The sequence below is a fragment of the Lontra canadensis genome, unplaced genomic scaffold (genome assembly GCF_010015895.1).
Source record: "Lontra canadensis isolate GAN:19392208 unplaced genomic scaffold, GSC_riverotter_1.0 scaffold22, whole genome shotgun sequence".
Taxonomy (NCBI): domain Eukaryota; kingdom Metazoa; phylum Chordata; class Mammalia; order Carnivora; family Mustelidae; genus Lontra; species Lontra canadensis.
Window position 1 is genome coordinate 8,574,644 of NW_022631016.1, and position 25,688 is coordinate 8,600,331.

The window sequence follows — 25,688 nt, forward strand, 5'->3', positions numbered from 1 at the left end:
TTCACTTTACTTTATGAAAATAGTCTCATTCCAGTTATAAAGAATGAAGCCTGTCCATCTTTACAACCTCCATCTTTGCCCCTCCCCCTTCCTCCACATCCCACTCTCCCTAAGGGCTGGACCCAGTTCCAGCTTCCTGGCTCACTTCCCACCTTCTTCCTCCCTCCTTGTTCTTTCTTTTTTGCTGTCAGAGGGTGGGGAGAAGGGAGAAAAGAGGTTTCTTCATACAAAATCGGGCTCCAAGACTGTCTTGCCTGTTTGACCTACACTTACAGAATTGGGGCAGCAGGTGGTTCTTGCTCCCTTTGCACATTCTGATGCTGTTTCTTCTCTCCTGTCACAGTTGGTTTTCCTCGAAGGGCCTTAAACTTGAGGAAATAGGGTTCTTGCTCATTAGATATGACGGAACCTCTGTGCTCTATCTCCCCTGTGCTCTGGTGTCACTGGGTCATTCACCAGCTTGGAAGCTGAGTGGGTAGACAGGCTGGGAATGAGAGGTGAGTCTTCCTTTTTGCTGCCACCTACAAACTATGGGCTGTTCCTGTCCTATGTCCAGTCTTTTCCCAACATCCTTTCCTTCTGTCTCCCAGGTCTCTTGTGAAACTTCTCAATGGAAGTGGTCATTAAACTAATGAGGTCCTTATGGCTGGCGTCTCCCATCAAGAATTGGGCTCTCTTTCAACTGGATTCTGGTAATGATCAACTTATTTCCCTGCAGGGAGCTATACCTACTGAGGTGTCTACTGAGTGACCTCTGGGGCTAGGAGAAGGCACTTATCTAGTGTGTCACACAGAGCTGTCACACTGATGTCTGATGGCCCTGACAATCAGGAGGAGAGACCTTTGTCAGAGAAAGCCTCAGTCTCCTCAACACTTGGAGAAAGTCACCAAGGCCAGGACAAACTTCCGGACAGTTGACAGATGCCACGACAGGCACAGGTTTAGGAGGAGGGTGAAAAGCTAAAAGGGGCAAGAGATGGAGCTGGCAGGGCAGAGAGAGAGAAGCATGAAATGTGGAAGAAAGAAAGGTACATGGCAGGGAGTGACAGAGGGCCACCACGCTCCAGACATCTTTGCCGTGTCATCAAGTCCCATTTTCCTTGAAATAAAGAAGGCCACTGCTTTCCCACCTTTTGATGTCTCTGGATGCCTTTGTCTATGCTTCTCCCCACATATTCCAAAAACATTGTACTTCTGACTTGGCTTCCACAGCATGGGGACCTAGGCACCCGGTTGATGTATACCCCCGCGCAATCCTATCTGCCCTCCTTAGCTGTAAGTCTGTCCCGGCCCATTAGCACTACTGCCCACTTACGATCCTCCACTGAGGTTGACTCATGGCCCTTTCCACCAGAACCACTGGCCCAATAACTCATGATTCTACCACTTCTATCACTTTTCATGTGTGAAAAGCCAAACCTACATGAAAATGAAAAACATATATATTGGGTTGTCTTCATTCCTTCAGGCATGGATCATATACCACCTCTCCTGTGTTCATAAGAGCTGAAATCCCTGAAAAACCTTAACTTCCTCATGGCCACCTGCTCCCTGGGACCCAGAGCCAATCTTCCCCCTGCCCCTGGTATGCACAGCTGGTACCAGTCCGCATTCTTCCTCCTTCTGCTATGATGATAATGAAACATAACAAGATCCCAAAGCACTTTGGAAACGGGTCTTAGAGCCGCCGCCTCCTTCCTTCTCTTTATGCAGGCCTGTCACCTGTCATCCAGAAGTTTCCAGCTGGTTGTAGAGACAAGACACTACTGCTTTCCCAGTCTTTCTTCTTTATGCCACTGTCATTCCAAACGCTTCCATGGCCTCTCCGAAGCTACCCAGATTTCCTTCAGACATAATAAGCCACTTGGTTTTTATCACAATTTCTTAATCACTTTAAGATCACTACAAGAGGCCACCTTCCTCCTTTTCTGACAGCTCCTTCGAAGCATCCAGGCAGTCCTACCGACCTCATTTGTCCACTCACCTTCTCCTGATCATTCATATCACCAGCTACCATCTTTGATGACCATTTAGTGCATTCTTTCTTGAAATGTGCTACTTTCTCAACCACTTGGCCAAAAAACAGGTCCAGATTTCTCCTTGTTGGTGACAAGGCCTTTGGCTTGCAAGATTTCCATGATCCAACCCTGGATGCTGACTTCTCTGATCTTATCTTCTACCCCTCTTTCTAGGTTCCATCCACACTCCTGGTTACTCTTTGTTATGGGTTGGATTATGCTGCCTAAATGAGAGGTTAATCCTAACTCCCTATACCTATGAATGGAACTTATCTGGAAATAGAGACACAGATTTGTATACAGAGGAGATCCTGTCATGTCAGAGGCAGAACCTGGAGGGATGCAGCTAGAAGTCAAGGAACACCAAGGACTGAGGGCCCTCACCAGAAGCTGGAAGAGGCAAGGGAGTATTCATTCTACCCAGATCTCAGAGGGAGCCTGGCCCTGCCCATACCTTGATCTTTGGCTTCTGGCCTCCAGAATTATGGGAGAATAAATCTGTGTTGTTTTAAGTTACCCTGTTCGTGGTTCTTTGTTACAGCAGCCACAAGAAACTAATGCACTCTTGCTGCACAAGCAAGCATACTCCTGCTTTGGGCGTGTCTGCTTTGTGCATAATTACTCATGCTCGGAGAACTAAGTCCATGGTTGTTTCTCCCTTTCTCTCTCTCAGCCTTCAGGCACTGCTCTGACCCTGTTTCCTGGAGATGACCTTCCCAACCACCTCATGGAAGATAGCAGTGGTCCCTATCTCCCCATCCCCATCACCCTCTGTCCTCATCCTTGTGCTGTGCTTTCTCCGTGACGTCATCTGACAGAGCACGGGTTTCTGTCTCTGAGTGCTCGTCTACCCACTGCTCACCTAAGTCTAGCACATTCACTGCTGTAATGTCAGGAAGAGAGCCTGGAACGGGACAGCTGATTTGTGAGTATCTGTCAAATGCACATACTCATAAATTCCACCTTCATCTAATAGCAGCGTATTAAGCATTTGGACCCGTTTCTGTGTTCTGCTCTGTTGGCATACAGAAACACTTTTTGGATTCTAATTTCCTAAAGGCCTGTGGTTGAATCTACTTGTTTAGACAGTGGCTCAGTGGAGGCCCACACACAGCATGTGCCTCCAGTGTCTTCAGTTGACAACAGCAGATTTCAAAACGTGAATGATAAAAATACACGTAAAGCAGCATACATAAACCGTTCTGTCTGTAACACTAGGAGACCGGTTTTACATTTACTGGTTTGGAAGAGATTGCCTTAATTTATATTTTCAACATAGACTAACAATAACTTGCCTTCCTTAAGCACTTACTCTGGTTGGCAGACTGTGTGCTTTTTCTCTGGAGTGTTGTGGGTTCTCCATGTCATTTGATGGTGTGGGAGTCTGAGGCTCAGACAGGTAAAGAAACTAGCCCAAGATCCCAGAGCTACGGAGCAGAAGAGCCAGGTTCAAGGGCAGGCAGCCTGGCTCCAGAGCCCACGCCATATACTCAGCGGTTTACTGTCTACTCACATCTAGCAACTAATAGAGGCTCTGTCCTCAACAATGCAGAACAATTTATGATGAAGAAAAGAGAAGAAATGGCTCAAAGGCAACCAGCTGAAAAGATGGATAGCACCTTCTCTCCAACTAGATGAGGTAGAAAGAACCAAGATAAAATAGAAATTACGAAGCTCTTTAAGTGTAGTAGACAGGAACAAGTCAAATTTTTCTTAACATATGGAATGTTCTAAATCACTCTGAATAAAGTAAAAATTATGGGGAAGGGGGATCATATTCATATATACAGAAACAAATTCTGGGGTACCTTGGGGGCACAGTTGGTTGGGCGTCCGACTCTTGGTTTTGGTTTAGGTTTAGGTCATAACCTCTGGGTCCTCAGATTGAGCACTGCCCTCAGCGTGGAGTCTGCTTGGAACTCTCTCCCCATCCCCCCTTTGCTCCTACCCCCATCCCTCACTCTCTCTCTAGAAGAAGGAGAAGGAGGAGGGAAGAGGAGAGGAGAAGAGAGGAGAGGAGAAGAGAAGAGAAAAGAAAGGAAAAAAGAAAAGAAAAACTAATCTCTGTTATCATCACTCAAGAAAGATAGTGCTAATTTGGAAAAACAGATTAATGTAAATGGTATAAAGATGTTGCAACTACATGGACATGTGCACACACACACACACACACACACACACACCCAAGGACTGATATTCTTAAATCCAAGCCCTCTTCTGTTAATTCTAAGTGGATATGGCTTAGGCTACATTTTTCTGGGATCTTCTAGTTTTTATTTATTTATTTATTTTAAAGATTTTATTTATTCATCTGACAGAGATCACAAGTAGGCAGAGAGGCAGGCAGAGAGAGGGAGGAAGTAGGCTCCTTGCTGAGCAGAGAGCCTGATGCAGGGCTCCATCCCAGGACCCTGGGATCATGACCCGAGCCGAAGGCAGAGGCTTTAACCCACTGAGCCACCTAGGTGCCCCTGGGATCTTCTAATTTAAAATTCAATGCAATCACTTTAGGAAGCAGGGTGCTTTCTCTGACTCCCCAGGCTTGGTTTTGAGCCTTTTGTTAACATGCTGGGGTGGGGGGTGTTCCGTTGTGCTTAACACAGGGTGTCATATTACATGGTTTATACTGTCTGTCCTGTAGGTTTTAGATTCCTTCAAAATAGGATCTGGGTGTGCCTGGGTGGCCCCGGTGGGGTTAAGCTTCTGCCTTCAGCTCAGGTCAGGATCTCCGGATCCTGGAGCCAGCTTGGCATCAGGGAGCAGGGAGCAGGGAGCCTGCTTCTCCTTCTCCCTCTGCACCATTCCCCACATGTTCTCTCTCTGATAAATAAATAAAAATCTTTAAAAAAATAGCATCTATATATTATCAGTATTCGGTTCCCCTACTAACTCAAAACAGGATTTGGTAAATTCCTTTATTTCCCCACTGGAAATGAACACACCCCTTCTTTAAAAATGACAAAGTAAATAGCTTCATTGGTGTCAGGATGCTAAGGAGACTCCCCAGAGTTAAGCCCGGAGTTAAGAGAGTAAAATCAGTAGTGGTTTCCTCGAGCAATCGTGCCGATCACTGCAATGTGAAAGTTTACTGAGTGAGATTTTCGAACACTTTGGCTGCAAATTTGATAGTCAAAGCCAATTTAATAAACTTCTATAAGAAGAGGTGATCTGGTCAAAACCCTAAAAATCTTCATCAGCAGGGGTCAGCGGTCCCCTCCATCACAGACAAGTGGACAGAGTCCGTTAATAACAAAGTCCTACAAAACAGTTCCAGTTCTGTTGAACCGGCATGTTGTTTAAAGGAATGGTCCTCTGCTTAAAAGAACATACGTTTAAAAATTGTTTGAAATTTTTTAATTTTTATTAAATTAATTTTAAAATTCCATTAAATGTCACGTCTTAGTTTATTTTTTAATTTTTAAAAAACATTTTACTTATTTATTTGAGAGAGAGAGTGTGCCATAGACAGCACAAGCAGGAGGAGGGGCAGAGGGAGAGGGAGAAGCAGGCTCTCTGCTGAGCTCGATCCCAGGATGCTGAGATCATGACCTGATCCAAAGGCAGATGCTTCACTGACAGAACTATCCAGGCACCCCTGTTAGTTTATTATAAAGTAAATTAAAATAGCTAAGATTTTGAATTTTAAGGAGAATCTTCTTCTCACTTGAAACTGTAAAAATACTTTTTAAAAAAAAATTTCTAGGAGACAAATGAACTTGAATGCTGCCGTACAGCATGTGTCTCATGATCTTTTTCTGTGTGTGATTGTTCATGTGTGAGGATGGGGTGCCCACCTGTGCGCCATCCTAACTCGCACATGGGCAGAACATAAACAAACTCAGAGCATTACAATCCATGAGAGGTACCTGGGATTACCCCCAAATCAATGGGTATTGTTAATATTCCTAGCTAAGGAATTCCCAGAAAGAATAAAGAAAGGATTATGAAAAATGCTAAGAGATTATCAACACGTAGGCACTTCCTAAATGATGCTGGTAGGACATACATGTGAGCAAGTTTTATTTTGTTTTGTTTTGGAGTGTTTGGGGGTTTTGTTTGTTTTGTTTTTCTCCAAATTTTTTGTGTCTCACAAGTCTGTAGGTGATGTAAAGCTCAATGGATTGTGACGTTCCCAGCAATGTAGGAGACAGTGTAGTAGCAGACATAGTTCAAATATTACCGACACCCATCGGGGCCACTGAGGTCTCTGCCCTGAAGCAGGAGGACACCCAAATATCAGATGCTCATGGGGTCCATAATAATGAGCGGTACAAACTCAGTGTGTTTGCGGGAACAGTCCAGACCCTATCCTTACCCCTTCTCCTTCGCCAGGCCTCGTTAGTGGTTCCTCAACTGCTTTTGTTCTGATCTCATCTCAGTCTGGCTCGGAGCTCTTTGAGGAATATCTGTTTGTCTCATTTGTAACTGAATGTTCCGGCCTGGGTCTGTGCACCCTGTGTGTGCAGACCCCCCAGTCACTGGTGGTTGCCAACTAGCCCAACCCAGATCTCTCCCCTCGACTCCATCTGCTCCTGGGGGGCTGTGGCCAATCCTTGTTCACCAGACCGAGGGGAAAAGTTAGGGACGGGGCTTTCACCTGCTGATTTACGGAAGTGAATTCTCAACTCTGTACCAATGAGATCAGGCATCACTTGGAGCAGAGCTGAATTTCTTAGCTTCATTACATGAAAACCGTACAAAGCCCTGGAATGAGGAATGTAGAAAGGCATGATTTATGACCCTCCACATAAAGGAGATTTAATTCTGCCTTTTGTCCAATGGTCTATCCATTGTGTGAGCAAAGTCAATACCAATAATGAAATGTAGGCTGAAGAGTGAAATCAGTTCAATAAAATGCGAGTGGAAGGCTAGGAGCCAGAGCACAGCAGCAAGGTGAGTGCCGCAGGATTAGTATCTGAACAACAGGTAATTACAAAAATCAATACCTATGTATGAAAACATGACAGGCAGCCATCCTTCACGAAGGGAGAACCATCGCGAATGGTTTGGGGCCCGAATTGGGATGACAACTCAAGACACAACTGTGCCAAGTCCCTATCAGGGGTAATGTGTGTGTAAGTGTGCGTGTGTGAGTTTGTGTGTGTCTATACGCACCTGAGCTACCCATGTGACTGAGGGAGCGAGAAAGGCAATCTCTAGATGGCTCACCTGGTGTTTTATTTAGGTGTGTGCTGGATGCCGGGGTGGGGGGCGCTCACCGCGTGAAGCGTTTGCCTTTGGCTCAGGTCGTGATCCTGGGGTCCTGGGATCCAGCCCCGCATTGGGCTCCCTGCTCAGCGGGGATCTCCTTCTCCCTCTTCCCTGCCCCCCACCCCACTCTGCTTTCTCTCTCTCCCAAATAAATAAATAAATAAATAATCTTTACTTAGGCGTGTGCACCGTCCCTGTCCCTTTGGCTTATCTTTGCCAACTTCACTCTCCTTTTACCCACGTGGTCTCAGGTGATCTCAGTCCCACACCATTCTTCCCGACTTCCTCATCCTAGCTTCCCAGGGGACAGGACAAGATTACCATGAGGCCCTGGCTGTGTGTGGAGCCCTCGGGGAGCAGGGCTGTGCAGTGAAGGGCTGACCTCCATGAGATGAGCCACTGCTGTAATGTGCCGGCTGCTGCAGGACCCTCCCGGCAGCCTTGAGGACACCCGCAGCTAAGGAAATCGGAAAAATAATCACTTGTGCCCACACAGACATACAATACAATAACTGGTATTTTAAATAAAGTAAAAGAAAGGAACTTAAGATGAACATAAAAAAAGATACAAAGTAACTGGAATGTTCTGTGTTCCTGGCCAAAAAAGAACACGAATGGGGGAATGAATATGGGAGCACTAAGTGGTCTGCACACATTAAGTTGGGTAGTTCGCACAAAGACTTCGCAACAGAGGTTTCAGTATCTCTATTTTGAGGATTGAGAGGACAATCAGCTTGTTCAAGGAGGCACAGCTGGTGAGCGGGGAAGCAAGTCTGCAAGATGTGTCTGTGTGACAGGGACTCTGTGCCAGTCACTCCCCCACCCCCCTCCACTGCACCTTGTCTTGTCGGCCCCAGGGACCGATGCCCAAGTCCACAGCCAGCCACTGGGTGTCCCTGCCAATGAGAGGCTTCAAGGCCAGTCCAAGGATCATGGAGACACCAGTGGGACCAGTGACTTCACAACGTCTATACTGTCTAACCGACTACACGACTCTTGATAATAAAGATTCAGACTCTGTGTTGAGATGTTTGGCTTCTGACAACTTTCAAGCCTCTCACTTTACCTCTGCCCACATCTAAGCGAGGTGAGAAGAAAGCTCGAGTCTTCCTCCTTTGGCCTCAGTAGGAAGTTCAAACCACACCAGTCCCGAGCCACATGGGAGAACCCTCACCCTGGCTCCACCCCCTAATCATCATAAAAACCCAAGCCAAGTTCCTTTCTGGCTCTCAAGTCAATTTCAGTCCTGCTTGGGAGCCTCCCCACCCCCCAGACCACTCCAACAAGCCTCATTATGTGAGTAATCCATACTCACATACTCAATCCTTCTCATACGCTATGGGTGTATGCATGGTGGCCGCAGTCTTGACTTCAGAACCATGTTCTCACTTTGGTGGGGTCTCACAATACTCCTGGATCCAACCTGATGCTAATCATGGAATCAAATGCTTCTGTGGCCTTTCAAGAAGCCCTTTAGGTTGTGACCTTGCAAAATGATGGTATGTAATCCCCTAATCAGAAATCTGTCTGGCACTTTGAGTGGCTATTCTGTTTTCTATTAAAGGCACAGAAGGACTGAGAAAATTTCCATCTGGACAGAAGCTGTGTAACCTTAATTTATTTTTACATCATTTTATATAATTGTAATAGCAGTTTCTGACCTTTTAAATGCATCTTAGATAAATAATATTTTTCTTTATCTCCACGTTGGCACTGTTGACCTTTGGGACTGAAGAATTCTTTGTCATGGGTGCTGCCCCGTGCATGTGAACTTTAGGGTGTTCCAGCGGCCCTAACCCGCCCCACCACAGCCCTCGCCAATCATGACAACCGCCAATGTTTCCAGATGTTGTCAGCTGGGCAAAAATCACACCTGAATGAGAACCACTGCCCTATATTCAATCCACAAAGACAGGCAACTTTTCTGGTAAGTCCTTTGAGTCCCAGTGGAAGACAGACAGAAACAATGAAAAGCTGTTAGGCTATTCCTATCCCAGTGCAAGCAAGCAACATCTATAATAAATTGCAATTTTATCTCCAAAGTTCTTCTTTCCACTCTTAAACTAATTTCAACTCATCCTCAAAATTGCTTCCATGCTATGGAGATGACTCTTCATAGTTTAGCAAATCTTTTTAAAAAATTGATTATTCAGCAGCTTATATGCAAACACTTGTCCCTTGTCTAAAAAAATCAGAATTAGCTATGCTGACCACTTTGCTTTTCCAGAAGCATCATGCGGCAAAATTATACAAAATATTCCAAGTACCAAAGCACGTGAACAATTGTTTACATAATGGACACAGACAATATGCTCGTTCGTGGACCACATATATCCATATTACACTCACTAGTACTTTTGTAAATGGCTCAAAATTCTTGATTATAGCACAAAGCTTGTTTATTGCCTAAAGTTCTCCTCCTCTAAGTGAGTTTTCCAGGAAGGACAGATGACACTATAGGTTGATTGTAGTAATCTTGTAAAGTAAGATTGCTTTGTATTTCTTGAAGATTTCAAGGCAGAGATAACTCCAGAGATGGAATCGGGAGGAGGGAGGCAAATCCCACAGAAAATCTAGTGTTAATGCTTGCAGTGACCTTGGGTCACCTACTCCTCAGTATTCAAATATTAAAAAAGAAGACTACATGTATACACATGCCAATTAATTAGAGAGAAATTGCCATTTCAGTTTTAAATATGGATCTAAACTTTGGAAACAGAGCTTGAGTTTTCCTTCTTCTTTCCCCTTTCAACACTACCCTGTAAGACCTCGGGGATGATGAGTCTGCCACCAGGCATGTCTGAATCCAATGAGTGCTTACCTCAGCTTTAATTTTATTGTCTCCAAAGCAGAGGTGTTGTAAGTAGGCTGCAGCATTAGACTGGACCGAAGGAAACTGGTGTTGGAGCATCTGAATCACTTCCGGCAGTTCCGGGTCTCTCCATCCAAATTCTCTGAACAAGAGGAAGGCAGGAGAACATGAGAGAGGAATCTTCCCATGGTGTTAACACACCATTAACCCATTTATGAAATGCACTTAAGAGTTTATGAGAAACTATTTCACAAGTGGTGGTTCTGGTCTTCTTACACACATACCCACTGAAAGCACTGGAAATGACTTCTATAAGTAGATGGCTTGGACGTGTATATGTGTATACACATATGTATCATATGTAGAATATATATACATATATACATATGAACTCTTAAATGTATCAACTAAAGTTACATGTTTACAAAGATTACCAAAAAAGTAACTTAAAGTGTCACATGATTTTATTAATATATACATTTTTTATTGGGGCCTAAATGGAGAATTTATAAGGTCATGTTAATTTCCTAATATATGATTTCAATGGTCTGATTTAGGTGCAGCATTTAGCTAAATTACCAGACCAGAGAATATATAACTGGATGGGTCCAAACCAAAATGTTGTGATAGCACTTGACACCATCTTTATTATTTTTATGATTAGTATTGTTGCTACTGTTTTCATAATCTCGTCTAGAAAAATAAACAGATTCCATAATCAATTCTCTCAGAATAAAAGGAGAGCAACAGGAAGATGTCATAAAAGGAAATTCAAGAGTTAGGTCTATCCATACAATGTTAATCATCAGTTTTTTGCATTACACAGTCTTCTCCTGTATTCCCCTTTTCACATCTGAGCTACTCCAAGAAGCTGGTTGTTTATTTAATGTAACAAATATGCTCTGAGACATTTAAGTCCATCCTAAAACACAAGATTGATGGTACCATTATGCAAAGGAATATTGTTTTATGAAATAAATCAGCTCGGCCCTCTAGGACATGGAGGTAACCAGGCCAACTGTAGGGATTCCAATCCTGCAGCAAGGAACCAATTTTTAACAGAGAAATAAAAAAGCAACCTCTGAGACCACAGATAAAAACTTGACCCACATGCCACAGAAGGGTACTATTTATCCAACGGAGAGGGCGGGAGAGAAATGAGATGGCTTTACAATAACCACTCTACTCCTGGAAAAACAACTTAAAAGCGTACATCCTGTTGATACCAGGTCAGTGCTGTCATCTGAGAAGAGAAGTCATGAAAAATGGGGCAGAGAAGGAACAGACAAAGGTTAAAAGTGTCCTCATAGATTTTAACCTGTTCTCTTTATCTTCCCTTTATCACAACTAGCAGAGGTTGTCCAGCAAACCTTGAATCGTGTTAGCACTGCCTTTACGGGCTCTGAAGACAATAGGCAACAGGACTCCTTTGGATTTGGCTCAGTTTTTATTGGAAAAAAACAGCATTCAACTGAATGTGCATTAAGTATTTAATAAATTCACGTAACATTTTAGACAGCCACACATATTCTCCAAAAGGACATAAAGGACAGTAGTATCTCCGCTACAAAATATCCATAAGTGATTGCTGATAGTAGTAGGCAAACTACTGAAACTTTTTAGCTATGTGATCAAAGTAAAAAAAACAATTATGGATTGAAACACAGGAAGCCTCTTCTTCTTTTTAATTTAATTTCCTTCTCTGGTATGATCTAAACCACCTCGGCAACATCAAGAGAGCACAGTCCCTCTGCTTAGAAGAGCAGCCAACTGAAATTCTATTCTTTGTTCAAATAAAATAAGAATCTACAGAATACCTACAAATTCAGATTAGCAGTGTAATATAGACCCTTGATGGCTAAGATGAATTCAGGTGTGCCTGTGCTATTAGAAAGTGATTAGCAAAGAATTAATTTCAGCCTGTTTTATTAACCAGATAATAACCCCTTTATTAGGTTTATTTTTTTTAAAGATTTTATTTATTTATTTGAGAGAGAAGAGAGAGAGAGTGAGAGAGAGCATGACAGGAGAGAAGGTCAGAGGGAGAAGCAGCCCCCCCCAACCCCGACACAGAGCTGGGAGCCCCATGCAGGGCTCGATCCCGGGATACCAGGACCTTGACCTGAGCTGAAAGCAGTCGCTTAACCAACTGAGTCACCCAGGCACCCTGCTCTACTAGGCTTATATGGCATATATCAATAGTGTCTTTTGAACAAGAGCTCTAGTCTTTGGGGCAGCACGGATGCACGCACATAGGTTCATCTGTGGAAAGGCATGAATATACACGTGTGCACATACACACGCACACACACAGCCCAAACTCATAACAGATTAACTTTCTAAAGAATCATGTGTCCAGGAGGGGTCTAAGCTCTTCACTCTTGGTCAAAAGCAAGGCTGTTGTCAGCCTCTGCTTGTAACTTCCAGAATCCCAGACATCCCCTCTACCCCACCACTCTTCCCAAATCTATTCCTCACCTTCCACTGCACTGACCAAGCCGGTCACCTTCCACCTACCCTTCTTCCTCTCTAAGGTATCTAAATAGGCAAAACCCCAAACCTCACTGTGCCACTTCCTTGCTTCAAACCCTTCACTGGTTCTTAGTGTCATTGGCATAAAGACCAGGCTCTTCCCATGGCTCGCCGGGCTTTGCTGGATCTGCCATCTCCCACCTTGCCAGCCTTGTGTTCCATGGCCTCCCTGGGCTCCCTGCACAGGCCACACTGGCTGACAGCTGGGTGGTGCTCTCTCCCACCTCTGCTCCTGCCAACTGGAATGGTCTTGGCTCTGGGGGCCTCTCACTCAAATGCAGAGCCTTGGGTTCTTTGGGATTTCCTCAGCAAAGCCCTCTGTGAGTCCCTTCCACACAGTCCTGGTGGGAGTGCCCTGGCTGTGTTGTGGACTGTGACTAAGCACTACCCCCTCTCCACCCTGTGGTAAGTTCCAGGAGGCCAGGGCCACAACTTTATGGTCATGTTTGTTAACTAGCACGTAAGGCAACCCTGGAACTAAACGAAGATGACATAAATGGGCTCTGAAGGAATGAAGGCACAAAGGAATGAGTGAAGAAGGCATCTTGGCAGGGAGAGTGTTACCTCTGTTCTACTGAGGTCATTTCCCTGGCCAGTTGGTCATTCTGGAATGTTCTCCCTTCCTCTGACACGCCTCTACACACACACACCCCCCCACACACACGCACGCACACACACACCCGATCATTCTCCATGTTGCCCATCTGAGCAATCTTTTTATGTATCAGTCTCATATCTCTGTGTCTTAAACACTCCATCAGCTTCCCATTATACCTAGGAAAAAAGCTGACTCCTCCATGGGGCTTGGGAGGCCCACACGGAGGACTCTTTCCTTTTCTGACTTGCCAGCCCAACCTCCCCAAAGAGTTTCCTTCCTATTGAGAATGGTACTCCCGTCCCCCTCTCAAGATCCTGGTTCTTTGGGGATGCTTCTGCCTCGGGTCTTTGCCTGGTGTTCTCTTGCCTCTATTAGGTCACAGGTCATATGTCTTGGAGGGCAACTCCTGGAAACTTCCAGCCAAACAAGCCTGACCCCTGGAGTCATCTTACCTACTGCCCTATTTTATCCACAATACTCAGGACTGTCTGAAATTCTCTTCCATTACTTTTGTGACTAATTCCCACTCCCATACTCTCTCTGTTGTAAGCTCCACGGGGAAAATGATTTTTCCCACAGTGTGAAGGAATTCCTGGAGCCACCATGTCCTGATCATGTGAAAGTGGGGTTCTGGGGGGGGTACTCTGGGACCAAGTGAAAGGGGGCAAGAGAGGTCAGAAAGTCAGGTAAAGACTGAAGACAACAGTAAGTTAGTGTTTAAAATGACTTGATGTCTCCCAGCCTAAACCAGCTTTCCAGGAATTGGGCTGGAGTGAGTGGTACGTCCAGGACATTTGCTTCTGGTTTCTTCTAACTGGCATTCCCCGGCCTCAGCCATGGCAGTGGGTATGGTCGAAGAGGATACTAATGTTTTCAAATGTTCTCTTCAGTTTCACAAGAGAGATGCTAAAGGAGCACCCCTCCCCACAAAGTTTAGGGAATGATTCATATTGAAGTCTCTTTTTCTGGAATGGCTTTTTTTTCACTTCGATGAGATTGTTTGGATTTTTTGTTGCCCATGGAGAGAGACTCCAGGGAAAGAACCAGAGGCCCAGAGGAAATAAAACATTCATCTCATTTGGGCCAGAGTTTGGTATATGATATGATTTCTTCACATAAGGTCTTAATCCTCAAGGATTCATAAGACAAGCTCTGGAAAAGACAAATACCAACGAATAGCAGTACGGGTGGACACATGGGCTCGTGGAGGGGTGGGGGATTTGGAAAAGATGTGTGCTCAGCCTGGCTGGGGCATGGCTAAGAACAGGCTGTGGGAAGGAAGGCTGGCTGGGAGAGGGGACGGGTGGACAAAGGGGAAAACAAGTCCAGGATGAGATCATAAAGGGCCTTTCATTCAAATACAAACATTCTGGTTCTGGTCTGTAGTCAGGATTGTGAAGAAGAAAGCTAAGAAATACCAGGTTTGTTTTGGCTTATGGAACAGCCAGAAAAATCACCTTAAGTAATAATGTGAGCGCACTAAACGTCAGTTGCCATGGTTCCCTGTTTGCACCTTTAACTCTTTCATCCTTAAGTAGTCTTATGTGGTTTATTTTCATTTTACAGAGGACGAAATTTGACTCACAGATGGTACAAACTTAAGTGGTGGAGACGAAATAACACTAGCAGTCTGCTTTCAAATAGATAAATTTAACTCCACAACTATGTTGCCTGCTGGGATCAGTGCCGTGAAATAATGTCTAACCAGGGGATTTTTTAAAGACAATGTCTCAAAAAGAAATATGTTTTAAAAAGTGTCCACAGGAGTATTTGGCAATGCTTGGTGACAATTTCGGTTGTCACAACTGAACTGGAAGATACTCTTGGCATCCAGAGGGGAGAAGCCAGGAATCCTGTTCAATGGCTCATCATGGACGGGATGACCCTCCCCAACAAAGACTTATCTGTCCCCAAACTGTCATGAGAGCCAGGCTTGAGAAACTCTGGTCTAAACACGGAATGGATCTGACCCCTCATGCTGAGTAAGCATGTTGTAAGTCTTTCATTCCTTGATTATTTTAGTAGAATGGACCCAGGATTTGGTGTCAAAATTAACTGAGAAAGCGTTTAGAACTTGAACATCTGACTTTCTCCCTTCTAGCCCATAAATACAGGAGAGCCCCCCAGTGTTTGCTGGTCTTGATTTCCATGGATCGAATACAGCAAATAACACCACCTATTTCACGGGATATGGTCTTAAATGACACATGAACTAATAAATGTGAAAGTGGTTGGTAAGGTATTGACAGCTGGAAATATACTAGAGATAGTTACCCTAAGACTATTTCCTAAAGGAAATTCATCTGTATTTTGGAAATTTATACAATACCATTTAATTTTTTAAAAATAACCATTTACTGATGGTGTTTATTGATACTTACTTGAAGGAATATAAGGATAAAGACAGACACTACTTTAGCTTGTCGTAAAAATTGTTAATGCAAAGGTGCCATTTTGAAATGATTTTTTTTTTCTTTTTTTGCCCCCGATCGCCCTCCAGCGGCAGAATACCCTGGTGGGCAAAAGTTCTTTGGATGCAGTCAGGGTTGGTTCCAATCCTGCTCTACCATGAACTCTCTCTGTAGCCTTGGGCCCCTCCCCTCTGTGTCTGATTTGCTGCTGGATTTCCACTGGCTGGCACGTTCTTTGTTTGGAGTAAATGTTCATTGGGTCCATCTCTCATAATGATGTAATAATTCTAACCACAGAGGATTGATAGGATGATCAGAAATATTATATATGAACTCCTTAGAGCAATGTTGGGCATTCAGTGTGGACGCTTGAGAAAAGTCCAGTATTATAGACAACTAGAGGAAGAAGAGAAGAACCAGAAATAAGAACCATCTACCATTTTCTACCGGAGCAAACGCCTCTCTCGTTTGTGACTGGGCTTCACTTTCGAAATGTTAATGGAACTGGAGAATATGCAAATGTAACCTTTTCTCCATTAAAACTTGTCACATAGACCAACAATATTGTGACAAAATCCTCACTCTTATATGGACTATCTGAGTTGTTAAAATTACAAGCACTCAGCTTAGAGCTAAATAGCAAACAGTTTGAAATCCGTTTCTATGATAGGCTGGCAGAGAAACTGAAAAGTTGATACACTGTCACAACATTTTAGCAAATTTACTTCCTCACTGAAAAGAGCCCCTGGACAACCAGAGTCTTTGGGAGTTCAAGATTTGATTTTCTAGCAAAAATCAGAGGAACATGCCTCAACTTGGTTCAGAGTGTTGGAGGGTCATGACTCACATTCACTGTAGGTTATATAATTTCCACTGGGGCGCGGCTGTCTGGACATTGCTTAAAGGTAGGAAAATCCCCACCATTTATAAACTTTGGAACTCTAACCAAAAGTTTTAAAGACCCTATTGGCTTGAACTTTTGCATCCAGAGCCGTGAGACCAACTGTTTTGTTTTCGATTTTGGTCTTGATGGTAAGGTTGGGGGAGCGGAGCTGGTGGTCTGAAGAAAGTCAGATAGGTGGAAATTTTTACAACAAAATGGAGATATTTTAATTGTTGACAAAGGAGATCTTATGCAGCGAGAAACACATGGAAGCATCAAAGCCTTCGTCCTCGCTCCTGGCTATTTCATAGCACACACCAAAAGCTGCCCTCTGTGGTTTATCATATTTAAACAGCACATCTTAGCTTTTAAATAAACAGCAGCCTTGGAATTAGGACTATCTAGAAAACAAGCTCAATCGCTTTAGTTTTTAGGAAAAAATGGCTCTCTCCAAGCTTTACATTTGGGGAACGTGTAATTCCCCAAACAGCATCATAAGCATTAATTCACTCAACCATGATTTCTCGACTTTTCTCCGCACGGAACAGCAATACAGCTCGTAGACACGTTCTGCTCCCAGGGACTGGATACCCTCGGGGACCTCCCAGCCAGCTCCTCCCCCGTGGGGGCGATCCTCTTTTATCTAAGATCTGCATGACTAATTATACCTTCTCTTTTCACGAACTATTGAGGCAACTCACACAAATCATCTATGATGATATCATAAAACATATGAAAAATCAAGTACGAAAAGAGGGAGAAATCAAATGTTGGGAGCACAAGGTCAGCACACCTGCTTGTTTCAGATTTGACTCTTTCCTTACAAATAGGCCTGCCCTCAGCAGAGAAGTTCATAGGGGAGAGAAGGGGCCATTCCTGTAGTTCAGCGGAACCACAGGATCCCACTGCTTCCTGCACTAGGAGATCAGGAAGGAAGACTCTGGGACTCCTTGTACCTGTCCCCATATCTGTGGCTGGTCTCCGGTTAGGATATCGTGGTAGGCTGATTAAGGGCCCCCAAGGGACCCGGGTTCTTATCCCTGCAACCCGTGAAATGCTACCTTATTTGGCACCATGGACTTTGCATAGACTAAGAAAGCAACATACCACTGACATAAACTATGTTGTTGTCTGGGAGGACGGAGGCAGGGCCCAGGAGCCGCAAAATGTAAGCAGCTCAGTTCCAGGAGGAAAAGGACAAGGACAAGGAATTTCCCCTAGAACCTCAGGACCTACTGACCCGCTGATGACGGCCCAGGGAACCTGATTTCAGACTTCTGGCCTTCAGGACCGTGAGAGGATCGGTGTGTGTTATTGTAAATCATTAACTTTCTGTTAATTTGCTATAGCCCCAGGAAGCCAGATGCAGACGTGGCCTTTCTAAGCTGACAAGAGACCACGTGACTGGCGAGACTCCAGGAAGGCGGAGGGAGCTGCCTGGGTCATCCCAAGAGGCACCACCTCCAACTCCTGCCTCTGGGAGTCCTCCCTGTGATCATGGATGGTCCGGGATATACTGTGACTTACCAACCACCGTCTCTCGGTTGTATGTTTGAATCCGCCACCTCTCTGACCTGCGGCTTATTTCTGGAAGCCTGAGCAGCCCTCACATCCCACCATATTCCTGCAGGCTGCCTGGCTTCTGGCTCTGTCCAAGGATTTGGCTCTAAACCACTCACTTCTCCAGCCATTGTTCGCTGAGGGGCCACCGTGCACCCAGCTGTTGGAGATCCCATACTGAACATGGTGAAAGTTCCAGTCCTTGGAAACGACTTTCTTATGGCGATTGGCAATTTACTAAATGCAAAATATATTATTTGTCATATGGCGTTAAGCATGTGTTGGGTTGAAGAGTGTCCCCTCAACAATTCAGGTCCACATGGGACTTCGGAAAGGAACCTTATTTGAAATAGTCTTTACAGATGTAATTATGTATCATGAGGAGATCTTACTAGATGAGGACAGACCCTCAATCCAATGACAGAGTCCTTATATGACACGTAAGAGGACACACAGAGACACAGGGAGGAGAAACCAATGTCCAGACAGAGGCAGGAACTGGCGTGATGTGGCTCTAAGCCAGCAGGTGCCAAGGGTTGACCAGCACCACAGGAAGCAAGGAGGCATGAACATTCTCTCCTTCAGAGCCTCTGGAAGGAGCGAACTCTGCTGACACCTTGACTTGACTTCTGATCTCCTCAACTGTTAGAGAATTCATTTCTGTTTTAAGCCACCTTGTTTGTTGTATTTTGTCACAGCAGCCACAGGACACTAATACAAGCGTAAGGAGAAAAGTAAAGCAGAGAGAGGCAATACTGGTATATGCGCGCTCGCGCCCCAAGCTACGACCCATGGGCTAGGTGGGGGTTGTTACTGTGAATACTGTGGCTATGGGTCAGCTCCTTGAGAAGCTGACTCTGGAGGTGGTCCTGGGTGGAAGGAATGTTCCAGAACAGGAAAACAGTGACAAGACCCTCAGGCAGGAATGTGTGGGGCATGTCAGACAGGAGGTGAGAGGCCCTTAAATAAATCTTAGCCAAGCAATGGGCTTTTTCTCAGAGTTCAGTTGATTAGGACCAAGGGGGGAAACAATGAGAAATGATTAGCAAAAATTTATGCTATTATTTATCATTGTAAATCTCATGTATTTTAAGTACCAGGGAATTTCTGCTTCTATTAAGTGCCTCAATATTCTATTAGTCCGTTAGATCGCAAAGAATATTATCAATTACATTGTAATACCTATTCAGTATCAATAAAATTCAAAACACTATTTTTTATCCGTGAACACAACTAGACTTTTTCAATAAAATATGTTCCACAATGAAAAATCAACTTCCTACATATAAGCATTTAGTTGCTCTGGAAATTCTAACAGGCTGTGTATGGTGGTAATAGCCCAAGGGAACAAAGGACAAATTAGTACCATAAACTTTTCCTTGTAAGCCATAATGACTTTACGGAAAATGTTTATATTCTATGCCTATGTACCCATTTTAAAATTAATAGCCTGCAATATTTCCTAGAAAAATCACCTGGACCTGTCACACCTCCAGTGGGAACACAGGGAGGGATCTGATGCTCACAGTCCAGGTGAGGAGTGTGTGAGTCTAGGTTTCTAGACCAATGGTGTTTACTTTGTCAATACCGGCAGCGATCAGGATTTTGCCCCACCGTTAGATTAGGAATTTGAGAAAAAGCCAGAAAGGCCTTGATCACCCTCAAAAAGTTTTATTATAGGGCACCTGGGTGGCTCAGTGGGTTAAAGCCTCTGCCTTCGGCTCAGGTCATGATCCCAGGGTCCTGGGATTGAGCCCTGCATCGGGCTCTCTGCTCAGTGGGGAGCCTGCTTCCTCCTCTCTCTCTGCCTGCCTCTCTGCCTACTTGTGATCTCTCTGTCAAATAAATAAATAAAATCTTAAAAAAAAGTTTTATTATATGTATTAAAGGAAATGTAATATTAAATAAAATTTAAAATGACCTAAAAATATACTGTGCCTAAATCACAGAACATAGCACGCTTTCTTATAAATTAGGTAATGATATCACCTGACAGTTCTCTGTGAAAAAAGATCTTTAAAAAGGAGCTTTTAATGATTCTTATGAAAAATTCTGAACTTCTGATAAAAGCCATAATTATACCGGTAAACACATTCTATAAGCAAGAACACCATCTGCAAAGACTGCACGCTAGGCTCCATGATTCTGGAAGTGAGAAATAGTCCATGGCACCTATCTCGGAGTCTTTAGAAAGGAAACTGTGAGTATATATTTGAGGGGTGATTGCTAAGCGGAGTCCAGCGGTGGTATCTAGTGATACTCGTTGTTGGTTTTGGCCCTGCAAATGCTGGTAGCATGTTTCACACATACAATTTCATTTTTGTCACCTTATTTTAGTCCTCCAAAGAATGACAACTCAATTTATTGGAGATAACACTGAACAGAGGTACTGCCTTTAAAGAAAATCTCAAAAGAATCTAACAAAATTTGGTCCAGAAGAGGTACCAAGTGAGAAAGATGTTTGAAGATATTCTTTAAAATGAAGTAACAAATCATCTGAAAATATTACCCACGTACCGTCACCTTCCATGAGTATTTAAGAAGTCTTTTTATGAATCAGGAAAAGCTTTAGGTCCTGGGGATAGGAATATTGACTCCTGACCTCAAATTGTTTATAATTTAGCAGAGAAGACAGATTCTAAGTAAGCAATAACCATACATCAAATAAAAGATGTAATTCAAAAAATGCCAGAACTGGGGCACTTGGGTGGCTCAGTCAGTAAAGCATCTAACTCTTGATTTTGGCTCAAGTCACGATCTCAGGGTCATGAGATGGAACCCCGCATTGGGCTGGGCATGGAGCCTGCTTGGGATTCTCCCTATCCCTCTCTCCTGACTCCCCCACTCTCTCTCTCTAGGGGAACAACAACAACAACAAAAGCCACAGCTGCTTTTAAAGCCCTTCTGTCTTCTTTCCTTATGCATGTTTATTTGCTTTTCTTTACACTTCAGAACCGCAAGGGACTTCAGCTAGCATCTCCCATGCTTATTGTGTAGACTGAGAAACTCAGGTCAGACTATTTGGTGACTTGACCAAGGTCAGAAGCCGATTAGTGCATGGGACCTTGTGGTCAATTATCAAGGTTCAAAGCTTATTCACAGTTACATTTGGCCAAGATACCGCCTCCATCAGTCTGCTCAGCAATGCACACAGACTCTAGTTCCAAATCTTGATTTTTGCCTCTGGACTGTAGTGGGCAATAACATGGGAGCAGACTTATCTAACAGAGAAAGCATGTTATTTAAGAAGGAAGAAGACCCTTATTCAAATGGCCTAATGGATTAATTTCCTGATAAGCACAGGGTCATGTGGTAAAAGGGAACGGTATTCAAGAAAGGTAAGCTTTTTAAAAAATTTTTAAAATTAATTGATTGACTGACTGATTGATTGATTGAAGTAATCTCTATACACAATGTGGGGCTCAAACTCTCCGTCCCAAGATCAAGAGTCACACGCTCTAAGGACTGAGCCAGCCAGGCACCCCAAGAAGAGTAAACTTTAAAAATCACATCATTAGCCAGGTCAACGTGATCCAACCAAGACCATCAGGATCACATCAGGGGTTGAACAACTTATTGTTGTTGCCTTATTGTTCCTAACAACAAGAAAGAACACTCCCCCCACTCCCCACCCCAAACGGAGCTGCAGGGTATTTCCATAAGATGGTGTTAGAGCAGATTTAGGGAATCTGGGCTTGCACTAGCCACTTTGGGGCAGGGGCTGGTTCTGGATTGGCTGCTGCCGGATGTGACCCAGTATCTTCAAGATTCTTAAAGATCTAGGAGGGAAGACTAAAGCAAGGCTCAAACTGTGATTGGTGAAGAAGGAGCCGTCATGCCAGTCACACATCCCAGTCAGCCTGGATGTGATGTGGACAACATTCATGTGTGGTTCGTGTTCAGACCTGACTAAGGAGGGGTCTTGATTTTGCCTTGACCCATCATCGTCAGTGTGGCCTTGTGTGATGCTGGTGTTCTGTGAAATTGTTTCTGTTCAAAAGAACACTCGGGCCAGCTGTGGGTGCCGGGCCAGCTCCTGGCTCCCAGTGGCTGCCCAATCAGCAGACTCAGGGGGTCTCAGAAAAGGAAGCGAAGGTGCCAGAGCTAATCTTCCTTTCCGCCTCTGGAGAAGTGGCATTCTGGGGGTCAGAGCAGCGTTGTTGAACCCTGTCAACGTGATGCCAGAACCACACGTGAGAAGGGAAGAGAAGAGAAGGAGCCAGTTGCTTTGTCCCCATGAAGCCACACTCTGGCTACCTATTTATTTATTTATTTATTTTGTATACTTGGCTGGTTATTTTAAAGTTTCAGAGACAGAAAGTCTGACATTCGTATGTAAGTATTGATAAGTGACTCCGTGGGTTGCATCTCTTTGCATTTTTCTATTGTTGCTGCTGCTGAAATGCATCAGGAATGGGAGGGAAGCTTTTGGGCATAGTCACTGTTTAGCTGCCAGAGAAGGAAAAAAACAAAAGTGGTCAACTCCAAACAGTTAGTCACCAGCACCTATGTCAAAGCACAAGCCAAACACACCTAGACAGGTTTGCTTCAATTTGCCCTTAGAGGAAGCATAAAGAAGCTATGAATAAATTCGGGCACAGTCTTCATACTAGAAAAAGAGAAGTGCGCTGACCAGTGACCATTCACATGTATTTCTCGCGTCTAGACATTAAATCCAAAGGCATCCCACGTGCAGGCATTTTCTTTTGCCATATTCTACTTTACTTTTGTGTCTGGATTTTCCTAAATATAAAATGTGGGGGGGATACATACATATTTACCCTGCATTTTGAATAAGATAACCAACAACGGAGTTTCATTGGTAGTCCCTGCAGGTCATGGGTAAAAGAATACGGACAGAGCACCTGTATACCACTACCGTGGAAAATTCCGTATCTGTGCAAATGAACGCATTAGCAAACTTCTTTTTAAAGTGCCATGATTTAAAAAAAAGAGAGAGAGAGAGAGAGAGATGGTATTCATTTCCAGATAATAGTATCCCATTACCTTTAATTTCTATCCATTGATAAAGTCTTAGACTCGGCTTTTATTACCTCTGTGTCTGCCTACCTCTCAGCAGAATGGCTGTGATTAATTTGAAAATTAATTGAAAAGTTTGCAGTGAGGTTAAAGATATTTTCTGTTATGGCTGCCATAGACATTTATAATTTAAAATGGGCAGGATGGCCGACAAGGCTGATGGAATACGTCTGATTACTGGAAAAAAGAGCAAGGGGCAGATAAGTTTAGTCTTACTTATGCAAATAATAAAAGTGCCACAACATTTCTTTTCTCTTTTTTACTAATGAAGAATTATGAGTTCTTCATTAAGCATTTCTTCATTCCCTAGCAGAATGTTTTAAGTTCCATCCACAGCTGTGAACTGAAGCCACAAGGAAACAAATCACTTGGATCTTGAAGAATGCTCATTTAATATCTAATTGTTGAGCACATTTATGTTTTCATCGTGGGAAGGGACAGAATACAGAAACTGGGCAGAGACTGACTTGATGTAAACGGAGAGGCTCCCAAACTTGCTTGGCTCATGGGGTCCTCTGTAAATCATTCGTGATGCTCTGGATGGAAGGTCTGCACGGTTATGACGTCATCAAAAGGAACATTGGCAGAACAGAATTTTGAAACTCTCACTAACTCAAGTTCATGTTTCTCTTGGTGTCCGGCAGAGAGCTTCTTTCTCTTGAAAACGGAGACTCTCTGGAGGAGCCCCTCTGAGTTTGCCTGGTTGTCCTGGGCCACCTTGGAATGTGGTTTGGGAAGAGTGGCAAATGAAGGTCCTTCCCAATGTTAACGGCCGGAGGTTTTATCTTGTAAGATTTAAATTCAGGATTTCAATGAAGCAAAACAGTAGTTAAGTTCAGTGAACATAAACTCTGGTCATTTGGGAAAAGGTTCTTCCTCCTTTGTAACAGTTTTTCCTTTGGTAAGTGTTTGGAAAGGTAGTGTTTTAGGACTTTTAAGGACCTAAATTACAGCATTCCTTAATGGTTCCTTACCTAGTTAACAAATGCTGACAATGGAATTCGGGGAAGGCACCAGCATGTAGCTTGCCTTCTCTCTCTCTCTCTCTTTTACCTTAGCAAGAGTACAGTAGGATGGGATGTGATGTTCTCGACAAAAGTACCCCGTTTTGGTGGCAAGCACAATTACTGAAAACACTGACTACATCTGGTGTGCCCTTCACCGTCTGAAATGACTGTCAAGGTCTTCCTTCTTGAACTTAATTTTAAGGGACCTCTCTCATACCCACTTCCAGCCTTTTCTCCCGGGTTTGTGGGGCTCTATGGCCTTAGATCGCAGAGAAAGAGGTCACGGGAGAAACACGAGGCCCACAGAAAGCAAACAAGTTCAGCGACGTGAAGACCGTTCTCAGGTGAACATAATAGGCGCTCTAGATTGGTGTGCGCTGGAATTACAGATGTAATAACGGGACTTTACGGTAAGCACTGACCTGACTTTGTTAGTACGAGGAGAAGTCAACATGGTGGGAGCTCCCATTTGTCAAGCGAGTCCTCTGTGCCCCCCACGGCCCTGGGGGCCTCGCCTGCTTCACACCCACCACATTACGCCCAAGGGTGGTCCCATCAGATCCCATCAGATCCCCTATTCTGTGGCACAGAAGCCTTAGCAACTTGCCCGAGATCGCAGCGACAATCAAGGGATGGAGACAGAACTAACATTCGGGCAGACTCACTTTGAAACCCACCTTCCCCACCAAGAGGCGGCATTGTCCAACCAAACACCTTTCATTGTCATTTTTACAAACAACTAGAAGTTAGAATGCACGTCTATCCCTCAGAAATTTCATCAGAAGATAAAATTCATTTAATTTAGCACCAACCCCACGTCGATTATGTATGTCTCAAGGGCAATGGCTTTCTGTCTTTAAATCAGAGCTCGTATCTTTTGAAAATTATCGGTAAGACCCAGAAACATTTTATGCTGCTGACTTTGGTAAAGCAATGACATTATGTTTAAGCAAACATCTCTCTTATGTTTTGTCCATTTACAGCTTCATGCAACCTCATTCCAAGGATTCCAGGACCCAGAGTCAGGCGGTGGAACAGAGAAGGGGCAGTCTTACCTGGAGAAAGATCAACGTTCTCCATCAGCTCTGAAACACAATCCTTCTCCTTTCTTTCCTGACCTGGTCTCTGAATTTTACTTGGTCCCACATGGGGTGCATTCCTCCTAATTCCTTCCAAACGTATTAGGTTCTGCATTTCTCTGGCTTTTGCAAGTCACATGGGATTCATTCAATTAATGACTATGATGTCAAATGCAATCGGCCGTCTGGAGGTTTACGTCTGTAAAGATTTATTCTGCTTGAAGTGCAATAAATAACACCATCCAGATAGAAAACATTTTCCTAATTTGTGTTATTCTACTAACCTTAGTGTTTTCCTCTTTAAAGTTTTCCATAGGGATTTGCTATACCAATCAAAATCTGCTGGTTGGAATTAAAAACAGATCTTTTCTTTAAACAAGGTCTGGTATAAAACAATTATCTTTCCATATCTTCAGTGTGTTCACATTATATTCATCTGTATTTATTGGTGTCATATATTACCTCGTCCCAAAACTATTTAGTATTTTCTATCAAGATCCCCTGATGGCCAGCAAAATGCCTTCCATTGAATGGATC

At 43.8% G+C, this 25,688-nt stretch overlaps 1 protein-coding gene across 4 annotated transcripts in view; it reads right to left on the reverse strand.

Annotated features, from left to right (window-relative positions):
* Nucleotides 1-25,688, reverse strand: part of CTNND2 (catenin delta 2) — an 895,372-nt gene that overhangs the window by 231,980 nt on the left and 637,704 nt on the right. For all 4 annotated transcript variants that reach the window (XM_032861879.1, XM_032861878.1, XM_032861875.1 and 1 more), the window contains one exon: nt 10,051-10,183. In XM_032861879.1, the coding sequence (XP_032717770.1) occupies nt 10,051-10,183 (133 nt within the window). The remainder of the gene's footprint in view (nt 1-10,050; nt 10,184-25,688) is intronic.